The sequence below is a fragment of the Cyanistes caeruleus genome, chromosome 5 (genome assembly GCF_971803275.1).
Source record: "Cyanistes caeruleus chromosome 5, bCyaCae1.hap1.1, whole genome shotgun sequence".
Classification (NCBI taxonomy): Eukaryota; Metazoa; Chordata; class Aves; order Passeriformes; family Paridae; genus Cyanistes; species Cyanistes caeruleus.
In genome coordinates this window covers 41,482,223-41,506,925 of record NC_141705.1, presented here as the reverse complement: position 1 = coordinate 41,506,925, position 24,703 = coordinate 41,482,223, and the positions used below count along the sequence as shown (strand labels likewise).

Genomic DNA, 24,703 nt, shown 5'->3' with positions numbered 1-24,703 from the left:
AAAACTTCTGCAGTTCCATTTCTTTTCATTCTGTAAATTCTGCCTGGATTAACCTGCGTGGTGTTATTCCAAACCAATTTATAACGAATAAAGTTGAATTTAGCATGGCAATTCTATATTCAGAATTAAAAGTGCCTTGTAAAAAGAAGGTATCATCACCTACATCCAACAAGGTAAATTAAGGAAGGGACAGGGACTTGCTGAGCAATTCTCAGGCATCAGTGGCAGCACCAAGAGCACAATGCTGATTTCCAGCCTGAAAGGTTACCAGCTTGAAGGTAGAGGAAAAGAAGATGATGTTATTACATTAAACCTGGAAGCACAATCTTTGCTTATAAAAGCACAGAATCTGTAGTTCATAATCACAGCCTCAATTTCTCTGTTTTCTTGTAGTTCAAGAAATGTTTTGTGTTCTGGTCTGGAAAAAAGAGAAACTTTCCCTTGCAAACTGAAAGGGCAATTCACTACTATGTAATCTGCCAGTTCATTAAATGTGTTTATGGAATATTGCAAGAGAGATAATGGGCATACACTTTAGAATGTGTCTTTGTCATCAAAGAAAATTTGATTTTAAAATCACTTGAAGCTGATAACAATCTAACTCCAACCTTGGCAGAGAGTACATTAAACAAAAATCAGCATTCATTTGGACATTTTTTCCTTTTTCATGCTAGTAAAAAAAAGGATTAAGAGGATCTCTCTGTAACAAATATTCAAACTGGTAGCCTTCCAGCATTTGTGCACATTCATTTGTGAAGGAGCTATAAAGGAGTACAGTGATCTGCTGTACACAACCTGTGTGTTTAGGTATTTACATGCATTCCTGCCTCAAAAGGGCCCTCCTGCTCTATACACTGTGCAGACAGAAGACCACGCAGAAAACAGGGCAGACTGTTTGATGGGCCCCTGTTCACTTGTTAAAAAAAACATCAAAATAAGATGGTTTCAGTATCTGCACATTAGGGGAAATGTCAATATAAAGAGACAGCAAAAGCATTAAAAAAAAAAATGGAGAAAGGTCTCCAGCCCAGCTCTCCCCAGCTGAAGGAGTGCATGGTAATAGGACTAAAATTTCACTTTGTTTCAGAGGTGTCATGCACCAGAGGTGAGGAGGCACTTAAGCAGCTCTGTAAAACACACAGCCCTTCCCTCAGAGGCTCCCCAAAGTGTATTTGTGCCTGCCCAGCAGGAAAGAGGGTCTGTTTGTGCTTGTTATTGGGCAAATGAACCCATGGCCAGATGTCTGATACAACTATCTTGACAGACACTAAATTGACAGGCAACAAATTTAGGAAATAGTTTTAAGCTCTCAGTTTCTTCCAAATGGACAAATGTATTAGGAAAAAAAAAAAGTTGTACATCAAAAAGTTTTCTATCTTTAGGTAGAAAGCTGGATATCCCACTACAAAAAAAAAAAAAAAAAACCAAAAAATTTTTGAAGATCTCTTGTAGAGTGAATACATCATGTTATTTTCCCATGCTTCCCACATGAACCAATTTATTTCACCCATGGGAAACTCAGGAAAACATATTTCACAGTATGTACCTCTGGTAAACAATTTTGCTGGAGCTCCAGTAAAAAGAAAAGTTTGAAACAGCAGAAAATTAAACATAATACCTCCGATTACTGAAAATACTGTACCTACAGTAAAAATGAAATCAAGCACAATAGGCTGAGGGAACACCAAGGAACTTCACACAGCAAACAGAAGACTAAACTTTCAAAGTAAAAAAATTCTTGATTGCACAGTGGGAGGAAATTTCTAAGAGATGTATCCAAGCTAGTTTTTTAAAATTAATTTCCTACTTTCTAGACTTGTGTCTCAAAGTACTCATGTCACTTAAATAGAAATTGTAGCAACTCATTCCAGCTGCAAAGATTTAGGATTTACTGAATTAAATGGTGATAGACTGAAGCCAAAGATTTCATGCCCCAATAATTAGGAAAGAGCAAATACATTTAAACATTTCTTTTTCTGTTTAGAACTAAATATTAGCCGGTTGCTCAGTCACAGTAGACTTAAATCATAGGCCTGATCCTAAGTTTTTATGAATATTGAATGTTTTAATCAAATTTCAGCCTCTTGAAATCTTCCTCAGCCATGTGCAACCACAATCTAGCTCTTGCCATTAGAGTCTTCAATGGCTTTTCAGTGAACAGCAGAAAACCTCTCCAAATCCCTGCTCCTTCCTCCTTGCAATGTTTCCACATGCTTTGCAGAAAATGGGCAAAGCACAACATGAAATAGGAACAGCTGAGCATTTGGCTCACCACTGGAAACTGCAGCTCAAAACAATGACATACTCTTATGGCAGAATGGCAAAGAGAGCAAAGCATTCAATGAAAAGAAGAAAAGGACAGGAAAACTTTCTGACAAAGCCTTTGTCGTTTATGACTTGACAAAGTAATGACAACCAGACAGAACCTTGGGAGAGGTTTCCTTCTATGAGTTTCCCTCTACAGCCTGAAAGATGCCACACCTCACAACACATCCAAAGAAACATCACCCAAAACTGCACATTTGGTAGCCAGGTGTGAAGGCATGGCAGATCTCTCCCAGACTAGCATTCCCTCTGCCTAGATGCTTTCTGTCCCTGAGGGCACACCCTTGCAAAACCAGTCAGGAGTGCTCCTGCCTTTGTGGCCTTGGAGAAGACTTTTACATAGGCACCAGTGACATCCCTTCAGCCTGCCAGTCAAGGGGCCCATTAACAACTCTCTGATGCTTGTTTTTGGCATCCTAAGCTTCCAGGCAGGCTCAGAGCAGTGTAAAATACAACTCATCTTTCTGTGATGGAGATACCCTATCCCTTCAGAGCTCCTCAAACAATGAACACAACCAGTTCCCAAACACCACCAACTTCTTTTGTAAACACCACTGTTTGCCTTGTGCTTAGTTTCTTCAGTCTTCCTACACCCCAGTCCCTTTTCAAAGACTAGTTTCTGATGCCATTTTTCTTTTGCTTGAGATTTTCAAAGGCAGTAATACAATCAAAGCCTACAGCCCGCTGGCTCTCAAGAGATGTTTATCTTCTATTTGTGTAAGGAGCTCCTCTGGCTCTTCCGAGATACTGAGTTATAATTTTTTATTTATTTTTGGCATGGTCCAGCTGCTCTTCTCCACTTACAAATTCTATTGCTTAACTACACTGACACTGATCTCAAACATCCAAAAAAGACTGTTTCTACTTTCTGAGACCCATTAGCACAGCTTGTAGGCAGGAAGAATGTGCACAGGCTCAGGCAGTCCTGATGCATTGTTTGCAGTGCAGAAGGATGTACAAAAAGAATATATGAAAGCAAATAAAGTTAAATATTAGATTACAAGATTTCTATTTTAGTCTTGCTAACATTTTCCTATGAGAGGGAAGAAAATTTAATTTTTAAGAGACAAACCAATCCAAGCTCAGGAATTGGAGTCCCCTTTCTGCCAGCAAGGAATGGTGTTTCAAGACATCTTCTTGAAACTTAATAATAAATCTGTACCTGACCTCTTCTCTTACATTTAAATAAGATTGCTGTCATGACCTCACTGTGTAAAACTGTCCCAAAGATCACAAAGAAGTTTTCACTGCAGCCATCACTCAGAGTGACCTCCAAGGATTCTGCAAGAGCAGCCAAAATTCTAAAATCCATTAAGGTTGCTTAAAAAAAGTTGTGAACTGTGCTACCATATTTAAGGCAATAATTTTAACCCACCACACAAAGTGCTTTGACACGGTTGGTTGTGGTTAGTATAGCAGTGATATGTTAATTCAAGTACTTTTATAGGGTAAATCAGTTATATAGAGAACCTTGTTCACTGTTTTCACACTGGGAAGAACACTGTCTTTACTAATCTAAATGCCACCTTGAGCATGGGCATGGGGAACTGCAGCATTGCTTCAAAGCTCTATTGTTTTTTCACATTCCCATGGGGCAAAAAAGAATTTTTAAGTATTAGGAGAGTTTAACTAGCTCTTCATTTCTTTTTCCCTTCCAGGAAGGCTAGGATGATGTCATTTGCCTTTATATATTCTCAAAGAAAATCAAGGACAATTCAACCTTGAAGAAGTGCATCCTTTCCATGTTTGGCTCCCAGGGGTACTGGTCCCCAGCCATGCATCCTGTGGGTATTTACATAGCGGCCTATCTGTGAGCTGATGGTTATCAGCATCCTGTGTGGCACCATTCCTGGCATTGCTGTTCCTGGACAACACACCATAAAATTGCTCTGATGTCATTTCCCAAATGACCAGAAACTCACAGTCTATCTGCTCCTGTGAGGTACCTTTTGCAAGGCCAAAGTACTGCTAGCAAGTATGAGGGGAAAATGTCTATGTTCTTATATGCTACCTTAAGCAAAACTAAAACACAGAGAAACTGTTAAGTAAGAAATTTGGTAAGAGTTCAAAGACTATTGCTTATACAAGAAACTTGATCTTACTTGAAAAATAAAGGTGTGATTTCACACAGGATATTGGCCTAGATATGGGCCATTTCCTATCACACAACGTACTATTATTTCACATCCTTATCTTCGGTTTTTATCTTGAAAGCAATGATTAACAAAGCAGATATAAACCCTTAGAAGCTTTTTCTGGGAGAAACTGAAGAATTTATCAGATCATAAACATTATGAAGCAATTTGATGCCTATGTATATCCTTTATAGCATAAGAAAATACTTGACTGCTTATTATTTTTTTTTTCTATGATGAGTTAAATTTCTCAGTGTTAAGATGAAGATTTAATGTTTGTGGAAATTATATGTGTGCTACTCACAGAAAGGCTGAGGTTGGAAGGGTCCCCTGGAAATCATGTGGTTTGAGTCCTTTGCTCAAACTGGGCCTCCTACAGCTTGTAGGCCACATACATGTCCAGGTGGATTTTGAATATCTACAAGCAGGGAGATCCCAAAATCTCTTTGAAAACTCTGCCAGTGTTTTGTCACCCTCACAGTAAGCCTTTCCTGATGTTCAGAGGGCAACTCCTGCTTTTCAGTTTGTGTCCATTGCTTTGGTCCTGTCAATCACTGGGCAACACTGAATAGAACCTGGCTCCATTCTCTTTGCACTTTCCTTTCAGGTATTTGTACAAATTTATGAGATTCCCTCGGGCATTTTCCTCTTCAGGCTGCACATTCACACCTCTCTTAGCCTTTTTTCATACAACAAGTTCTCCCGTCCCTTATTATCTTGGTGGACTTTTGCTGCACTCTCCCCAGTACATCCACGTCCCTCCCATACTGGGGAGCCCAGAACTGGACACAGCACTCCAGGTGTGCCCTCAGCAGTGCTCAGTAGAGGGAAAGGCTTGGCTCTCTCACCCTGCTGACAACACCCTTCCTAATGCAGCCCAGGACACCATCAGCCTTCTTTGCCACAGGTGCACATTGCTGGCTCATGTTCAGCTTGGTGTCCACCAGGAAGGACCTTCAGATCCTTTACTTCAAAGCAGCGTTCCAGCTGGGTGCCCCCAGCCTATATTGGTGCCTAGGGTTGTTCCTCTCCAGATGCAACACTTTGCTGAACTTCATGAGGTTCCTGTAATCTCTTTCTCCAGCCTGTCAAAGACACAGCAGCACAACTCTCTGGTGCATCAGTCACTCTTCCCAGTCAGGAATCATCTACAAATTTGCTGAGGGTGCACTCACGCTGCCCTGACATCCAGATCATTGATGAACACAACTGGACCCACTACTGACCCTGGGGGCACACATACTGCTCTCCTGCTAGAGTTTCTTCTGGCTTGACCAGTTGTTCAGTTTTCAGTCCACTTCATTGCCAGCTCATCCAGGCCACACTTTATTAGCTTCTCTAAACTATATTCTTCTAATATAGTTTTATTGATTGCATAAAATAAATCCTTATTTTTACAGGTAGGAGAAAAGCTGCATTTACTTCAGCATTAACATACCACACTGCTAAACCACAGGAAACATACAATTGCCAAGGTGACTGAAAGGAATTCCTCACAGTCACTGATTGTGGTTTAGGCCACAATTTTGTCTCTTTTGTTTAAATTGTTAACACATATCTAGCAATGTTTAGCAATGGATATGCCTTTAAGTTTGCATCCAATACTTCTTGAATTATTGTTATTGTTATAATTCAATTGTTATATTGTTATATATATTGTTACATAGCAATAGTCAAAATTTCAGCACCATAAAAATGCTAATATTTTAATTTATCTGAAAGTTATGGGGAAAAAGAATGAATATACCAAATGTATGGGAAAAGACTGTTCAAGTCTGAGTGATGAAGTTCATGAAGTTCAAGTCAAGACTGAGTGATTTCTTGGGTACAATGAAATGTACAGTTGGAAATACATATATTAACAGTGCTTTGTAAAAGAACATTTAGTAACTTTTTTTATCCTCCTGAAACTAATTATTCTGTATGACACTTTTATTGCTTTTATTGAACACTTAACTGCATGCAAGAAGTGTGCTGCATCTCCTGTGTAAAAGAGTTACTTCAAGATCCCACTGCCTTTTTGGTAGTGAAACAGCTGATCTGTTCCTTTTGAACCTGTTCAGCTCAGGTGTGGCAAAGGAGATAAAGTTTAAGACACTTATGATAACCATCTTTCTGTGAGGCAGAACCTGTGCTGCATTTCAGCACTCTGTGATCACATAATGCAGAAGACACATCCATTTATTTAAATGGGCTGTGTTTTACAGCTGCTCCCGAGGATGTTATGGGCTGTAATTCAAACTCTGGCTAAAAGAATACTAAACTGCTGATTTATGGAATTTGGAAAGCATAGCATACATATGCTTTCATCAATGATCGCCATGAGTAGAGAGACAAGAACGCTGAATTAGGTGAGCACTTGTTCTAAGGAAACACAGGCCTTTTGCCTATTTTCTTATTCATAGACTCCTAATTCTTCATAATCAGCGACCAGTTTTCTAAGTGGGAGCCAGCCTGTCACCAAGGACCACATACAAACCATATCTCACATATATGAACAGACTATTTCCCGAAGAGCCAGATGCCATAAAATTATGTGGAAAGGATGCCCTCTCACCCTGCTCCACAGCCAAGAGGAGATTGTTTCTGACTGTATCAGAAATTTGTGCTTAAGCTCCAAGATTTACCTACACAGCATAACACAGATTAAGATTATTGTTATACTTAGTTGTTTAAGGCTCTGGATAGAAAAGCTTTTTATAGTTCAGATATACTTTGTCTTTCAACACTTCCCTTCAACATGAGACATGAACAGTAACTAAAGTGAGTCACAGGTAAACAGATTTATTTTTGAAGCTTTGCATGTGGGGCATATCCTTCCTGGCACCTCCTCTCTGCAAGTATATCAAAAGTCTGCTTAGCCTTCAAGCACTGAGATGCTACATGGTACACAGGTCACTGATTTCTCCTCACTGAAAAGTATATTAGTCACAATAAAAGTGATGTCATCCTGAAGGCTGAAAGAATCAGGGGGTCCAGCCTGTTAAAACCTCAGGAAAGAGAGACTTATGTGTTTGTTTTACTGTTTTTGAGGGTAATCACTCAACTTATGACAAAAGAATACAGAATTAAAAAAACTATTAATGAGGGTGAAAAGCAGCCTGTCTTCCAAAATTGTGGAAAATCTCTAATGGTGTGAAATCAAAGTTTAAACATTTTCTTCCCAGTCTCTAAATGAAGCCTTTTGAACAAAGCAGTGAAGTTAATTTTACTATATTTTGAGTCTCAAAGTTGCTAATTGTTCTTATCACTGTGTGATACTGTTTTTCAAAAAATAACCCTAAACATTATGGCCTTCACTCTTAAGTAAGTTTCAGGTACTGTCTGAGACAAGGCCCATCCGACGGATATGTGTGAAGCAAAGACAAAGACAGATACACAAATTTTCTTCCTCACCTTGCTAATTTACTGGGATTCTGCACAGTGAAAGGAAAGCAAGCCTACTGAGATGTGGTTTATCACTCATACTACACAGGAAAGACACTGGATCCAAGTTGGCTTGGGTCTGTCTTCAATGAAGGAGAATCTGAAGGAAGCAATACGGGCTTGAGTCAAACTGGCACTTCTGTCTTTAGTTCATTAGGCAAAAAAAAGCTGGCCAATGGAAAAAGCTATATGGAAAGCCATTCCAGACTCAAAACTCCTCAAGACTCTTGGAGAAAGCAATGTTTTGTTCAGAAAACAGGCCTGTGTATGAAGTATTCCCACTGATGAACCTTATGCACCTAACAGAGCTGCCTCATCTGGGAGGGCCAGACTTTGCCTCTATACTTGATGAAGACAGACCAGCTCAATGAAGGCTGACACAAGATTCAGAGCAGGAATACAGATTATGTACTATCACAACTGCAAAAAAAGCTGGCATCTTTCTCCCATGACTGAGCTGTAAATTTATCCTTCTTTCAACAGTCATGAAGAATTGCAGTGAGGCAACAGGCAAACTGTCTTCTCCAAAAACTTTGCCCAATTTATGCTGAAACAAGCAGTCATACTTTCACACTGTGGTATTGTCAGACAAACAAAACCACTGTTCTTGTGTTTAAAAGGTGCACAGAAGGACTTTCAAAGGCAAACTGATAAAGCATCCCATGCAAAAAGTGATATAAAGAGCAATCCTGCTGAATGCAATTTAAATAGCATATCACACAAAGCAGTCAGAAAAGCTGTTCTGCTCAGCTTCAGCACCTGTTTGAACAAGAATCTTGCAACTATGATTCTTTAGTATTTCTGCATGAGGCTTCGTGAGAGATTTGAATAGCAGCACTATTATTGTATTGTAAGAAGTCAAACAGAAAGTAAATATTTAGAATTTTTATTTTCAGAGTTTGAGTAGTCAAAATGAGACTATTTAAGCAGCTAGCACCTGAACTGCAAATTTTTAAGAGTTTCAACACAGTTCTCTGTTAGAAAGGAAATCAGGTAACAGCTTGCATTAGCTGATGCACTAGCTAAAAAAAAAAAAAAAATCTTTTGTGCTTGTCTTTTTTTCTCCACACACTCTGTTGTATCATCTGCATTTTTTTCTCCTCTTTTGCTGAAAAGGAGCTGTAAGCCTGTTCAACCAGGCACATACAGAGCAAAAACACTTAAGCTCTTTTAAGAGCCAAGAGATCTGCAGTTAATGCCCTTGGTGAGTAAAAATTTGGTGCTTCTCCACATGACTCCCATGCTGGCCACAGCTGACAGGAGGGTTCCAGGAATGTGGATATCTACAAAATCCATAAAAACAAGGCTCAACATCAGTCGTCAGCTCCCCCACCTATTCCTCTGGGGGTAACAATTGCTTTTGACTGAAGACATTTATTTGGCATAGGATAAAACCTACAAAATCCAGACTATGCTATTTGGATTTTGTCTGTTTACAGGAGCAACTTTATTCCACTTGGTTGTTTCCACTGTTTAGACCCATTAGAAAAAGCCATTATTGCCAAATGCTGGTGCTTAATTAATGCAATTCAGGAATTCATGGCTTAAAATTTAAACATTTAAAAACATTTAAAAAAAAAAAAATCTCCACAAAGATGTAAGATCAAAATTTGCAACTTTTATTCCACATTAGAAAATCACAGGCTTACTAGCCACTTTTGTCAGTCTTTTTCCACACATCCTTGGCCTTCAGCTGCCATTACCTGTAGCTGTGAAAGGCACCGTTAGTTACTTTTTGGTAATTCATTATTAATATCTTCAATCAGATTTTACCACACCTTTTGCTTGGATGTCCCCCATGGCCAGGGGCAGCTGCTCTGCCTGGCAGGACCCGAGATGCAGCACCCAGCAGGAGAACCACACCCATCACTGCTCCTCTCAGCTGGTGCCTTTCCTCCTCCTGTAGAAGAAATGAGCCTGTCCAGAATCTTGCAGCCAGGGAGGAGCTGGCGTGCCAAAAGTCCTGAATGTCTGAAGAAACGTGGAAAAATGAAGTCCTGGTAGAGGTAGAGAGAAGACAAAGCCTGAGCATGGAGCTGAGGGGGAGGCACAGAGCTCAATGATGCTCGGCAAGAGGGTGGCAAACAGAAGCGGTGCTGATTTTGGGACAGACAAGAGACAGCCCTGTGAAGGGGACACAAGGAGCAAAGGGGTAAGGAGCTCAGATGCAGGTCCATAGCAAGCAGTTGGGAAGGCAACTGGTTCAAGAAATTGGCAAGGAAGAAAGTGAGCCAGAGGGGAGCAATAGAAAAAAATCTACTTGTGATATCTGGGAAACATTACTTTCCATATCACACATGGTTCCAGAAACTCCCCATTCCTCTGCTGCCACCAAATACCTACTCCAAAATTCATGACCAGCCTTCTTCTCCTAGCAAGTCTACAGAGAGTTTGAGACCTCCTGCTTTTCCTACAGCAGAATATTCTGTAATGTAATTGTAGTTTTTTTTTCATTCTTCTGCTGAACTATGATGCCAGAGGCCATGATTTCTCTGTTTAGCTTGACTTGCTGTTCAAAACCCCTTAAAATTAAAAAAAAAAGGGATAACATTAATGCAAAACATCCCCGACATCCCTTCAAAACACTTCTGGTCAAAACTCAAGTAAACCAGGTCTCTTGTGTGATCATAATTCTGTATTCTGATACATGGTTAATAAATATTCAGACTGGACAATTATATGTCACATTTACACCAGATTTTTTTCTTACTGAGTAGGAGTTTGAGGGTGGGGACAAAATAAGAAGCCACCTGAGTGTTTTCCAGAACTGGTATCAGAGAGTCATACCAACTTGCAAAAACCCCAAATTTTCATCAGAATCCGTTTTCACTATGGAAACAATAACATATGATGTTATTTCAGTCTGATGGCTTCATATCCACACTATTTTGAACATTTTGAATATTTATACAAATAGCATCACATTAGTTCCTTTTTTTTTCTTACGGATTTACAGTAATGCAGAATTAATAAAGCAAGTGGAAGTCTTGGCAACAGAAGACTTTTGTTTTCAGAGCTGACTTTCAAAATGGTAGGGAGAAAATCACCATCCTAACTTTTCCCATTAAGTTGTATATTGACAAGTACAAATATGCAACCACACTGAAACATTTATTCTCCAAAAATTAGCATTATTACTTTATTTTGTGATTCATTACAATCTGAAAAACCAATAGTCAAAAAAAAATAAACTAGGCATAATGTTAAAGCATTTTACAAGCAAAATACTTTACTGTTTCCGTTTCAATTTGCATAGGGTGGGATAAGTGTATTGGTTAAAGAATATAACATACAGAAGAACAATACCATAGAGTTCATCAAACTGCACTGCAGAGTGTAATGTTCCTGTGAGTGAACAGTACTTAAACAGCTATTTCTGTCTGTGGAAAACCATACACTTCACCATTGACAAGGCTGCCTTTCCATGACCATGATGCATCATGATGGCTGTAAGCCACTAGTTTATTTTCTTACACTGTAGGTCATTCTCCTTTAAAGAAATTAAAGAGTTTAACAAGCCAGAATGCATCTATCTATCTATGCTCATTTCTTTTCTACCTGAACAAAGGCCAGTATGGAGAGAGGGAATTTTTAAAGTCAGCTTCTGAAACTGATTATAGTAACCTCTGTCTCTCATATTTTTAGTCTTATAGAGCTAGCAAGCTTAGAGTTTCATCCACACATCTCTGTCTACTATTACTGTGCATCCAGTTAAAAAACTGTACTTTTCACTTTGTAGAAACAAACTGCAAAGAGATCACGCTTCTTTCCCACTGTAACCTCTGTTCCTCCAACTGTACCTGGCTTTAAAGTCTCACAAAACTAAAAAATAGTTGATCTAGGTTGTAATAAAAAAAAAAAAAAGAATATTAAATACCTTTGGTAAAAATAGATATATTTAACAAGTTTAGAAAAGCAAATAGTTATATCGTCAAAAGGAGAGTATAAAAATGTACACGATAAAAAATAACAAACACACAAAAAAAATCATCAGCCATAGTAGTAAGAATAAAGGCGCTGTTCTTTTCAATATTTGCTTCTTTAGCTCACTTTATTGTCCAGTCTTCCTTCTAAAAGGCAGGAGCTTTACTAGAGCATATGGGAAAATCCAGTCCTTCCTACCAGCATTAGACAAATTAAATTTAATTCAGAAAAAGACAGTCTGTTTTAACCCAAGTTTATACAACAGAGAACGCTTTGATTTAGAGTACGTAGGAGTAGTTGAACACAGAAAGATTTCAGGTGTTTTCAACCAGAGGCCAGATGTACTTGAGCTGTAGAAATGAGACAGCCAGCAGGATCAAGTCTCCATGATGTCAGCCTTCTAAATCTATTATTTACTCCTAAATTATAAATCCATGTATTGCCAAGAAAATTGTGGGGAACAACAACAATACATATATTTTAAATCCCTCATTGATGCCTTTCTCCCATCCTTTCACTGGGCCTCCAAACAGAGCTGTCACACAACATATAATCCCAGTTTGGCTTCTCCTCTTTTTAGAGCTCACTGTAAATCTTCAAGATGGAAGATCCCCAAAGCAAACAACTGAGATTACAGAAGGAGATAATGCACAAGCCCCATAATAGAATCAGCCATTGATTGAATGTGCTTTGAAAGAAAACAGCACAAATAAATCATGTTTATCCTTCAGTATTCCCTTTGCACACACAGTCACACTCCTCGTGGTGTTCCAAGGGTACATCTGTCAATGATTTATGCAATCCTCGGACACCAATCCTTGGCTTCAGCTGAAGAACCTGAAGGAGAAAGAGCCAAACATCAAGAAACCAGCAAGTGTTTCATCATGTACCTACACTACGACGTAAATTGCACTGGAAACCCACTGCATTACAGGAAGCATATTAAAACTGAATTTCTTCATTAATTCCACCCACTCGTTACTATTTTTGCTTTTACCTCAAGCCATTTACAAAATTGATTAAATCATGTTGAACATGATTAAATCATGCTGTTTTACCAAAGAAGAGTCTTGCAGTTTCAGATTTCCACAAAATTTTATTTAAGAGCAAACAGTAGAGTTAACCCAATTAGATAATTCTATAATAAATAATTTTAGCTATCAATTTATAGCAATGGAAATGAACAAACATTTCTTTCTTCATAAAGTTGATATCTACCACAAAAGAAAGAAGAACAAAAGGTATGAATGTGATGTGTCTGAACTGCACCACTCAGTATCTCAGAAACTAATTAATAGTTGCACGGGAAAGTATATTAATAAGGAACTTTTTAAAATACAATATCTAATTAAAATGCTAAATAAAAGTGCAATACATAAAATATGAATATTGGTGCACTCATTTTATTATAAAATAAACACCTTAATTGGCTTTCAGTATTTCCAAACAAGCAAATGTAAAGCCAGTGCATACCTCGTGGTATTTTTTGGTGACTTTTGTTGGCACACATTGGCACTCATTGCAGCTCTGCTGACAACAGGCACAGTTTCCACCACAACGTTTCACCAGCAGACACAGTGGCCAGAAGATGGTGTCCGTCCTTTTCAGCTCCTCCCTCAGCGACACCGAGAAGTTGCGCGGGGTGCAACTGTAGAGCCGCGCCTCCTCCTTCAGGAGGTTCAGGTCCACCACTGCAAAGAGACGGAGAGAACGGCGCCTTCCAGATTTGCAATCCGAGTTCATTCGTGGCAAATCAACTTCAGCCGTGCAGAACCCATGGGGGAGGTTCACTTTTGTGCAGGAGCAACACAAAAGTATAATACTGCTGTTCCATGAATACCATGAAACTTAAATGGAGTGATCCCTGCATAGTGATATTCACCAACTATTTCGTAACTCTGGCAAAGCTGATTCCAATTAAAGCAAGATTTGGCTACTCTGTTCCTGCACATGTTTTATCAAATCAACCCTGATACAAGTCACTTTGTCCACAGTAATACTCTGACCTCCAGTGTTGCTATTCTGCAGTCATTTTGGATTGGAGAAACACGCACAGAGCAATTAAGACTCCTACAAAATTTCAAAGACATTTTTAATTCGCTTGCAATAAAGCGTTCAAACTTCTTCCTTGTTAAAATTTCAACTATTGCTTCTTTGCTAGGGCATTGTAATTATAAAAAAGATTGCAACTATTCATATCTAAACAGAGGTCATTTTTATGGACTAAGAACTTCAAGAAGTTGTAATCATCAGGGAATTCTGCACAGAATAAATAAGTGCACAAGACTGTATATCTATATAACTATTTTCTCCTCCTTCTTCATAGCAGCATATATATGAATTTCTGTTGTTTCTCTAGGTTTCCTTTTCTCCTGATGTGTCTTAAATAAAAGCTCCTCCTTGTAAGCAACTAACTTGAAGTGCAAGTTGAAGATATTAATATTTGGCGCCAGTTTCCCTATAAACTGGTTCCACTGTATTGTACTATACTTTCACTATGCTAATGGTTGAACAGCAAGTTCATGAAGATATCTGAAAGAGGAAAAACTCCTTTATGTTCATCTTAGCTGCACAGTCAAGAGCTAATAAGCTTTGAAAGAAGCAGTTAAAAGTGGAAAAAAAAAATTCTTAAGACTGGGAAAAAAGAGCGAGAAGCAACATAAATTACATTTACTCCAGAAAAGTCAGACTATAATGATCATGATCTAGGATCTTTTGTCTGAACTGTTTTTCTCCACACCTACCATTAAGGAACAGATGTGATGTCTAATTCACAGGGCTACTACTCTTTGTAGTAAGAAACAAAAAGATAAAGAGAAAAAGAAAACCCGGTGATAATGTGGCTGTTGGGATGAGTGAAACAGAGGCCCTGAATAAAGTGGAAAAAACTTTTAACCAATTGATTTTAAGCTAAATCAGGAAAAAAAAATGGGGGAAAAAAATCCCAGTGCACTTATATTGCTTAAAAAATACTTTATTGTTACCCATTCATAAATAAAAAGATATACAATATAGGTAAAATAAGTTTATGATCTGAATCACCCTCTAGAGAAATACCTTTTTTTTCCTCTCTACTATGTAAAAAGCCTGGAAAGGTCATCCAGGAGAACTTCAGCCTATTAAGGCAAGATAATGCCCCTTAATTCTATTTAAACACATAAGACATAAAAAAATTTAGAAGCCTATTTCTTTAGCGGAAATGCTCACTTGTACTCTCCCAGGAGCAGATCTTTGGGAAGGAATTTCAGTCCATGTTCCTTCAAACATTTCTTTTGCAGGCCATATCTGTATACTGGCATCCATAAGTAAGGATTTATTGTTGTGAAAGGTCAGTTAAACACACTGAAGCCTTTTCTTTGCTTGCACTCACAGCGAATGCCAAGCTGGGGCACTTCATTCCATCACTATCGGCTTAACACAGGCTCCTAAATAAACAAACTGAATTTTAAGAGGGAGGAGTGTGTAATAACTCCAATAAAGTTACTGATAGGACACCAGCCTGCCTCCCACATTGCAAGAGCATTCCTTGGAGAAAGTTGAGAAGGGAGCAGAGGAAAAGAGAGACAAAACTTCCAGGGGAGAGATTCACTGTGAGAAATCAGAAATTACTTAAGCTCTTCTGATCAGCTAATAGCTCTAGGCTGAGTCACTTAAAAGGTGGATGTGTCTACCTCCATTAATCAAGGACTGTGGACAGGAATGGAGTACTTCTTCCTCCTGTTACATTTTCAAACATATAATAAGTGAGCTGTCTGAATGAGGATAAAATGCCTGAAGCACACTGTGAGAAGTGCTAGTTCTGCTAATACTTTCTGCTGGAAGATTGTTTCTGCAGAGACTGATATACTTGTTCCAGCAAATTCGAAGGAGCTAAGCTTATGTGCTGCTCAGCCCTTCAGCATGAGATATTGAAGGTGGAAACTGGGCACTGACACCTCTTCCAGCAGGCCCACGGAACAGTGGGAGAGATCCTTGTGTGGTGATGTCCTTCTCCATTGCCTCCTGCCTTCAGGCAGCAGCAGAAGAATGCATCAATTTCCATACCTACAGCTAGGTGTAGTTATAGAGAAAAGAACAGTGCACTAAAATAAACAGCATGTTACACATTTTGTCACAAAAAAGGAATTAATTTGATCTCAACCCCCGAGACCTGCAGACATTAATTTTAAAAGGGTTCTGTTGGAGAACACACAGTCAGCTCTTAGGAGATACCTTTCAGTGTGCTATACTTTTACAGCAGGCTTCAGGAGAGATGAACAAATGTCATGTTTGATTTCCATGCTTTAAAATGTACTTAGGTATATTGCTATGATACATCACAATGAACCCTTGCCCTACCTTATGTAATTCAATTTCATTAAAAGGTCTGTGGCAAATTTATCTAGTGCTTATATAATCACTTCTTTGAAGTGTGTGAATGAAGCTGTTATTTTTTCAAAGAGTAGCTGTCTGTTCAAAATTTATTTTAACACACTGTGGGCATGAAGCTAGATGAGAGAATGTATATATTCCCTTAAAAGTGTTTACTTAACCACAATAAAAGGTTATGTGGATTTCCCAAGTGCACTGAGTTACAGTACCTGTTATAATGTGAACATTTAAACACTCCTTCAACTTGGCTTCCACTCATGTATCATGTTTGACACAACAGTCAAGGTTCTTTTGTCTAGCACTAGCTCCAGAGGACTGAAAGGCTCTGCAGTAGCACATAAATGGGAAACACTAAAATAAAAATAAGTGAAGGAGAAAAAATGTAGACGCAGGTAGGCCTACAGTAAAGTGTATTTCAAGACACTGGCACACGCAACTGAACTAATCCATGTTCACAGCAGCCTGAAATTAATTGTGTTATGCAACGGGCAATGCAATTTTCTGGCATCTTCTGGATGTGTATAGAATACCACAGGGAAACTTCCTTCCCAGAACATTTTTCCAGCTGGATACCGCTCTCAAAGTCAATGAAACAAATTAAATTCTGGTTGGGGCACTTGTGTGTGAGCACAGATAGCAGCAGAACGGTTTTCATTCCTAAGCACTTTGGAGATGTTCCTGGGAATGTAAGTTTCTTACTGGCTTCTGCAATAGGAGCTGTAACAAAGTCTCAGGCAAGAAGTGGGGTATAAAAAAAAAAAGTCACATAACTGTACAAAAACCACAACCGCTAAGGACTATGCTTTGATATTTTTTTCTATCATTTAGAATATATTTTTTTCCTCCTTAAGGAGATTTCAGAATATGATCTAATGATTATAACATAGATTTCAGTGGGAAGGGATGGGATAATTTTCTTTGCACAGCAAAATATATTTTATTTTTAAGCATGTTTAATAGTATAAAGGAATTTAGGACTATATTTAGACATCAAAGCTTCTGAACTTGGTTGTTTCTCCTTTCCTGACTAGAAGTTTTTGGAAATATTTCATCCAGAGAAAACATCAGAGACAGAAGTTCTCTGGAATTTAGGTTGTCTAAATATAGTCTTTTTATACAAATTATTACGTAGGAGTAGAGGACATTTCTCTACATAAAGTGAGATACAGTTTTAGTAACTTGTTTATGAAAACAGGACAGTAATTTAGCTTCTACACTGAAACACTGCAAAAATGAAACTGATCTAATCATGAATCAAAAAGTTTGAACAAAACCAAAAATTAGGATAGGCATTTCTGACAAACATTTCTTAAAAAGGTTTCAAAAGACAGCAAACATGCTGCTTGAGAGAGTAACATGGGGAAAAAAAAAGAAAAAGGATGAAAACGGTTTTGCTTTTCCTTTCTATTGAATAGTTGTATGTCATTTCAACTGGACATATTTTCCACCTCAGGCTATTATATTACAGACTCAGTAATACAGTCTGAGGGTGGTCTCTAAGTCAAATGTAGCAATACCATGATATGTTTATTCAGTGAAAAAAATCTATTTCAGCATCTAATTAGAAGTCTTTAAAAGATTTACTCTGATAGTTTCTTTCTAAGATGAGTCTTGCAGGGAATTTCTTTTGTCTATGTTGATGTTATCCAACACCTGCATTTTGTTTTTCTCCCACTTACAGTGTGCTTATGGCATGCATTTGGCAAATACTAAATCTCTTTAATTAAGGAAGTGTTAAATGACTATTTGAGAGCTTTTAAAGACATTTCCTCCTCCTTGGCTTATAATTTAGCTTCTCTATGCACAGCTACAGCAATGTGATAGGGTACAAAGGTTGATTTCTGGGCTCTGATCTAAGAATTAACTGTCAAACCCTTAAATTTGAGCAATGAAAGGCTCTACTTCCTCCCTTTTCTTGCTGATCAGATGATAACCTTTTAGTTTACATTCACCAAGAGGGAAGTCTGTTCAGTTATGCTCATATGTTTTCCTTTCCATGCTGTATGGTGGGCAAGGAAGGCGGTATGGCCTTCACACTATCCATCCACGTGTTATCCATAAACATGAAATAGTGGGTAGCATCTGGATGGGATGTGGCAGGAAATTCATGAGTGTCAGATGGAGAAGGAAGAAAATGAGTTGCTGTTCAATAGATCTACAAATTTTGAAAACACAATCTACTTAACTTCGGATGAAGTTGACAACTGCATGATAACCCAGCCACGTACACATGGTATTTCCTAAGCTGTCATCAAAGAGAAACGTTTGGGTAATTGCTCTCAATTCTTTTCATGTAGAGACTGGAAAAATTCTAGGGAAATAAACAATCATTCACATGATACAGTAAGACATTACCTACCTACCTCAAATAAAAATAAAGTTTTTGCCCTCCATAATAAAATAAAGCCACGAATTTAAAATACTACCCCATCAAGATGCCCTGCCTTAGGGAAATAAAGATCTCCCAGGTTCCCTACAGGAAACTAACTACTGTGTTTGCTGCTGTTTTGGTTTTTTTGTTGGTTTTGTTGTTTTTTTGGGGATTTTTTGATTCCCATTTGCTGACCTAGCCTGCTAAATTCCTTTACATTTGGAGTTTAGCTATTGTCCTTTTTCAAATACTGCAATGGTGAGACAGCTAACAACCATGGTATCTGCTCTCTCTTCGTATTCCTTTCTTGGAACCAAAAATCAAGGTGAAGAACATTCTAAATCCTTTGTCAAGAAATCATACCCGTAGAAAGCTGCAAGGCCAGACAGAAGAGTAAATTACCTCTTGACTTCCTTCCATGAATGTATGCTTTCCCAAGAAGTTGCCACGTTGGCCTGTACAAATCTTCCAAATCCAGTTGCCACCGATCTGGTTCAAGATAGCGGATAAGGTCTTCCACAGTGCTAAATCCAGCAACGGCGTTGTTTAATACATCCAAGGGCAAGGCTGATGGGGGCAGCAGTGATGGGCTGGGGGCTTCTGTGTGGTGCTGCAATCAAACCCAAGAGAAGAGCACCAGTCAGAGGCTTAATGGACCAGCTCTGACAAAGTGCTGTGCTTTACCAAGTTACATAGCTGGGAAAGTTTATAAGTGGATAGCTTGTTTCCAAAGTACAGTTTATCTAATAAGACAAATGACAAGAGTCAAAAAGTACCTAATTATTCTTTAGCAGTAATTGTAAACAAACTCCCACTGCAGTTTGCCTACTTCTTACACTTCCAGCCTTACAGCCAGCATGCCACTACACCTGTCCTTTGAAGATGTTCGCTGAGTGACAGGTGGGACTTTAGAAATAGAACAAAGGGTGATTTAAAAATAAGGCCCCATTTAATGGCATTTCCCAAAGCCCTCTAGAAATATGAAACATTTCACATTCTGTCTTTCCTCAGAAACTTAGCCATAATCTTTGTCTTCTTCTCCTTCAATGCAAAATATTAACACACCCCAAAGACAGCAAATATTCTTGCTCTCATCTATAGATAAAAAACCCCACCAGTTGTGTTTAATACAGTAGTAAGAATTATGTTTCTGGTTAAACAATGATGAACAGAGTAATAACAACATCTGGTATAACTAAAATTATTTCTCCCTTATGAAAAGAAAAAAATGTTCCAAATAAAATAAAAAGTATTTAAACATTGAAATTGAGTCCTGAAAAATTAATTTTCCACAATGCAAACTCAGTGGACAGAAGTACTCAGTCAGACAATTCAAGCAAAGTGAGGCATCTGTTTTTGTTCACTCTACAATCTGTTTAAAAATTATGTATTTATTTATATTTTCAAAAAAGTAAAGGCAGGAAGGTAAGCCTAAGTAGGAAGCTGCTTCTGAAGTTTAGGCTTTAGGCTTTTCTGTATGCAGACTTACTGCAGACATTATCCCCACAGATCTGGTGAATTGCACCAGAGCAATTCATCTGGATCATGAAAGGAAGATGAAGAAAAATTTGAAGCTGCTGCAGATTTAGGGGATGGAAAGGACAAGAATACGTGTTTATATAGATATTTATATTTAAAAATCTTCATACCACTTAGTGTCAAAATGGCACTCTCTGTACTGTAATGTGAAGTGTGAATATACTGTAATTTTTTCCATCAATGGTAGGTAGTCATTTACCTTTTCAAAATGATCAGGGAAATTGATGAGAAATGTAACATTTATACCAGAAAAGAAGATTTAGTAAAATAATTCTTGCAACACTACTCACTCAGAAGAAGTTTTCAAAAATATATATTCCTGTGGTAGCTATATCCCATATCAATAATATTTTATTTTCTGTCCTCTAAACGCTGTTAAATATGCAGTTTTGGTTTCAGCTAAATATGTGGTTGAAAGAGCAGAAATTGGGAGTAACCACCATGGCCTTCCTATTTTTTGCTTCAAGGCTTTCTCTCTCTACATCTTCAAGAAATGCAGCTACTAGAAGGAATTGTACTGCTTTTTAACTGGAAGTCTTGCAAAAATATTACAAAACATAGATTAAGTGTTCTGCTACTGTTAATTTTACAATATTTCCATCTTGCTACTCATTTCCAATAGAGTTGGTGAAACAGTTGTTTCCCATTCTGGATGAATGTGGTTTTCAAAATATTAAAATATTTCTTTGCTCCATTGCCTGCATTAAAAATAGTAACATGTTGATCCATCTATTACATTATGATAATAAATCAACAGATTCTGGTCTATAATTTAAATAGTTGCTCTTAGCAAAATACGCTACTTAGCAAGGTTTAGACCAGTGCTGTGACTGTAATTCAGATGGTCAAAAAAATAAACATTCCAAAACTTTTCTTCCTGTTTTTCTCCACAATGCTGTAACAGCCACATTTCCTGATTTGCAGGTGCAAAGTTTTACTAACGTGAAAAACAAAATCAGTGGTAGAACTAATAACTGAATTAAACAAAAAAAAAAAGAAATCTATTTTGTTTCCAGCTGAAGAATTTGCTTCAGTGTCTTACTTCTGCTGGGATTTTTGTTGCCAGAGAAACAGGTGAATTCTAGAAGAAAATGTATTGATCTAGAATCTATTCCCATAATTACAACTTATAACATGCACACTAAACAATATGTATGTAGCAAGTAATCCATCAGTTTATGGTATTCTGGATTCAATAAGCATTTCCTTGAGTCAAAATGTTGTGAGGATATGGTGAAATCATTGCACTTAATGGTAACACAAAGTTGCCATCACTTTCTAGTCATTCTCATAGCGACCCAAAACAGAAAGAAAAAGTAATTGAAACAGCAACATTATACAACTTTGAATGTTTTAAAATGAAGTCATTAGGATCTCAGGATTAAGAATGATTTTTCCAATAATCTTTAATGTTAGTCAATTTATGTATCAGTTAAAATGTACCAAAGATTAAAGACAATTGATATCATAAAGCTACAAATGCTGTATATTGAATTTGTGACATAATAACCTTTATGAAATCTCAATTCAATAAACTGTTCAAGATAAATTGTACTTCTAATTATACTTTACACTGTTTTTACTTGCTAGTGGATACTAATTATTTTATAATTTAAATCTTTTGGAAAGAACATCCAGGGCAGCATAAGTGGTACTCCTTCCAGTGACTAAAACTATGTATTGGAATTCTATACAATTTATAATTTCACTTGACTTTTTCAAAGTTTGACATCTATAGGCAGAGTTTATACATGCAATAAGGTTTTACTCTCAGAGCACAAAGGAGAAGTTACTTGAAATTAAAGCAAGAAATTGGATCTTGACTTCATTGATGGTACACACCTTTTAGAGCAAGCAAATGTGGAACTTCAGCATAACTCTGAAAAGTAGCACCATAGCAGCAACTCAGAAATGCTGAAATGCTTCTTACCTGAAGCTTTCAGTCACTTTATAGTAAAGTCTATCACTCCTGTTGCAATTGAATGTGTATTTCTCCAGGCAGTCCTACTCGGGTGCCTCACCCCACCTGCACACCTGACACTCTGGTGCTCTCAAGGCACTCTGTGCAGAGCTATGATATCAGCATTCAGTGGGTGTCAGGGATAGATGCCATTGCACAGGAGAATGGGGGTGGGAAAGCCTCCCAGGAGGACCACTGATAATCTCTTTGCTGTTTTACTGCTCAACATTGATGGAGATAATGATCTGATAATGAAGCAGCCATCTGTAAACTGGACATTTATCCTATAGATGGCATCACTTAATTTACTCAACAGAAATCTCTCATGTCTTCTCTAACAGGCCAGCTAAAAAATAATCAACCTTTGATTAACATAGTTTTATTTATCTGACAGGGGAGATACAAGCCAAGACCACTTCTGCTGTCCAAATACTGCAGCTATCCAAAATATCTTCCTTGATGGAAACCATTTTCTGGGAAGTGATGTTCTCCAAACTCTGCTATAATAAATACTAATTGACAGTAAACACTTTTTCTGTCATAGCAACACATTCTCAACTCATACCAATGTTTTAGGTTTGAGATCACCTTTCTTATTTTTCTCCTGAACATGAATAATTTCTGTCAAGATAGAGTTGACAAATACATCAAGTTCTCTTTGTGATTCCTCTGGTTTAAAACCAACAACTGTGGTTTGCTTCTGGAAACAATTTCAAATTACTTTAATAAGCATAAATATGCTTAGAACCAAGACAGAGACAAACAGTTGCATATTTACTGCTAGTTAAAATGATTCAGGATGAAAATCAGAGCAGAAAACATTGAACTTCTGCTGGCCTGCACAACAGCCAAGAATGACAATTAGTGTTGGATCAAACAGAAATTTCTTCAGGTTTGCTTACACTGTATTTCTGTAAATGCACTTAGCTCTATCAAAACAAATACCACACAGAAATCCCCTAAATTGTTTACAAACATACAGGACAGGACAATAGGCAAAATTTAGGCAACAGTTAAAGATATGGGCTTGGAAAAAAGGATGGAAATTATACAGACTAATGTCACAAGACTATCTAGTCCAGAACATCCCACATAACAGTGTCCCAGAAAAGATTTAGGGACTAAAATGTGTCTTATGGTGTTTACAATGTTAGTTGTGCCCTATTAAGGAATCAAAACTACTCCATCTAGCCTCTTTTTCAAAGGGAAAGGAGTAGGACACTGTTGTAAGTGGAATAAGAAGTCAACCCTCACTGAAGCAGCAGATCTGAACAAAAATTTCAACAAACAAATTTAAAATTATCAAGTTGAAGTTTAAGCCTAAAGTATGATTTAGTATGTAGCCTAACTTGAAGACTTATGATTAATTTCTTGTTCTGACACACATTTCTTTTGTTATCCTGAGCACAGTATTTAGGCCAAACCTTCATAATGTAAGGCATCTGAAAGTAGTATCTCCTTGCTATGCCAGCATGACTGTGTATGTGGCTAAATAATAAACAAGAGGCAAACTTCTGAAAAAGAAGCATAGACCTGCAATAGCAAAGCCATCACAACTGAAAGCACAGCAGCTGCTAATACAAATACAGTTTTAGATTCACTCTGGCACCAGGAATTTCACAGTATACAGGTTTGTATCACAGCCTTATCAAATCTGTAAAATAAGCACAAAGGCAATTCCTTGATCTCACAAGTTCTGTGAGAGAATGAATACAACCAAATTTTTAAAATACTCATTACGGGTTTACCTGTAGAGCCCAGAAATGTGTTAGACAGATACCAGGTATAAAATTGGGTATGAGACTGGATGTTATAACCTTTCCTGTTTGCCAGTATCTGTCTGTTCTTCCCTTGCATTGTACCTGCTCCAAGGCTAAAAAATTCAGCACATAACAGCACTGATCTACAATCTACACAAGATCAGCTCTTAAGCACTATTATGATCTAAGAAAACCCTTTATTTTGTTCTTGTTTCTCAGGCTAAGAGTCTCAAGGTACTAACACTACCCTCTTCCAGTTAAAGGAGAGGCAAAAAATAGTAACGTAATGCCGCCAGGAGTAAGGAATTTAATGTTTAATAATGCAAGCACTAAGACTGGAAAAACAAAAACAAGTGAGTCAAGTACTTGGCATGACAGGACACTTACAAGCACTGAGTACTATGTCTAAAATAATTACCTCCCCACAAAAGAAATCCCCACTTTTTTTCCCTTTCTTGTCTTGAAGAAAATATTGTCAAGCAGTTTCTGAGTTATGACCCATTCATCAGTTGGCACAGTTCAGAGAAGCTAATAAACATCAGTGTAGTTTAATCAAAGGAGAAGGGACTCTATAAAAACCTCAAAGGAACCTAGTCTCCCCTGAAACCCAAGGAGGATCAGTAATTTGAAAAAAATAACATATTTCTTTTAATGAAATATCCTTAGAGTTTGTTGGAGTTTTTTTAATTATTATATAGGAACACTCCAAGTCCTGCTTAGATTTAAAGATATGCTTTTGAAACTTAGAGTACATGCACATTCTTGTAACAGGAGCCTGTTTTCTTCATTTACAATCACAGGTAACCCTCCTAGAAGCATCATTAGAAGCTATGAGAGAAAGCAGATATCCAACTCCTTCCAGTTTGCCCTGAGGACACAAATTTCTCCGCAT

General features: G+C 37.7%; 1 protein-coding gene across 1 annotated transcript in view; it reads right to left on the bottom strand.

The window, feature by feature from the left end:
• Positions 1–10,996: 10,996 nt before the first annotated feature.
• The window catches only part of PDGFC (platelet derived growth factor C), a 122,265-nt gene continuing 108,558 nt past the window's right edge, over positions 10,997–24,703 (bottom strand). The window contains exons 4-6 of the mRNA XM_086891186.1: positions 18,955–19,162; positions 13,284–13,501; positions 10,997–12,647 (exon numbers count right to left, since the gene is read on the bottom strand). Of these exons, the coding sequence (XP_086747312.1) occupies positions 12,531–12,647; positions 13,284–13,501; positions 18,955–19,162 (543 nt within the window). The 3' untranslated portion in view covers positions 10,997–12,530. The remainder of the gene's footprint in view (positions 12,648–13,283; positions 13,502–18,954; positions 19,163–24,703) is intronic.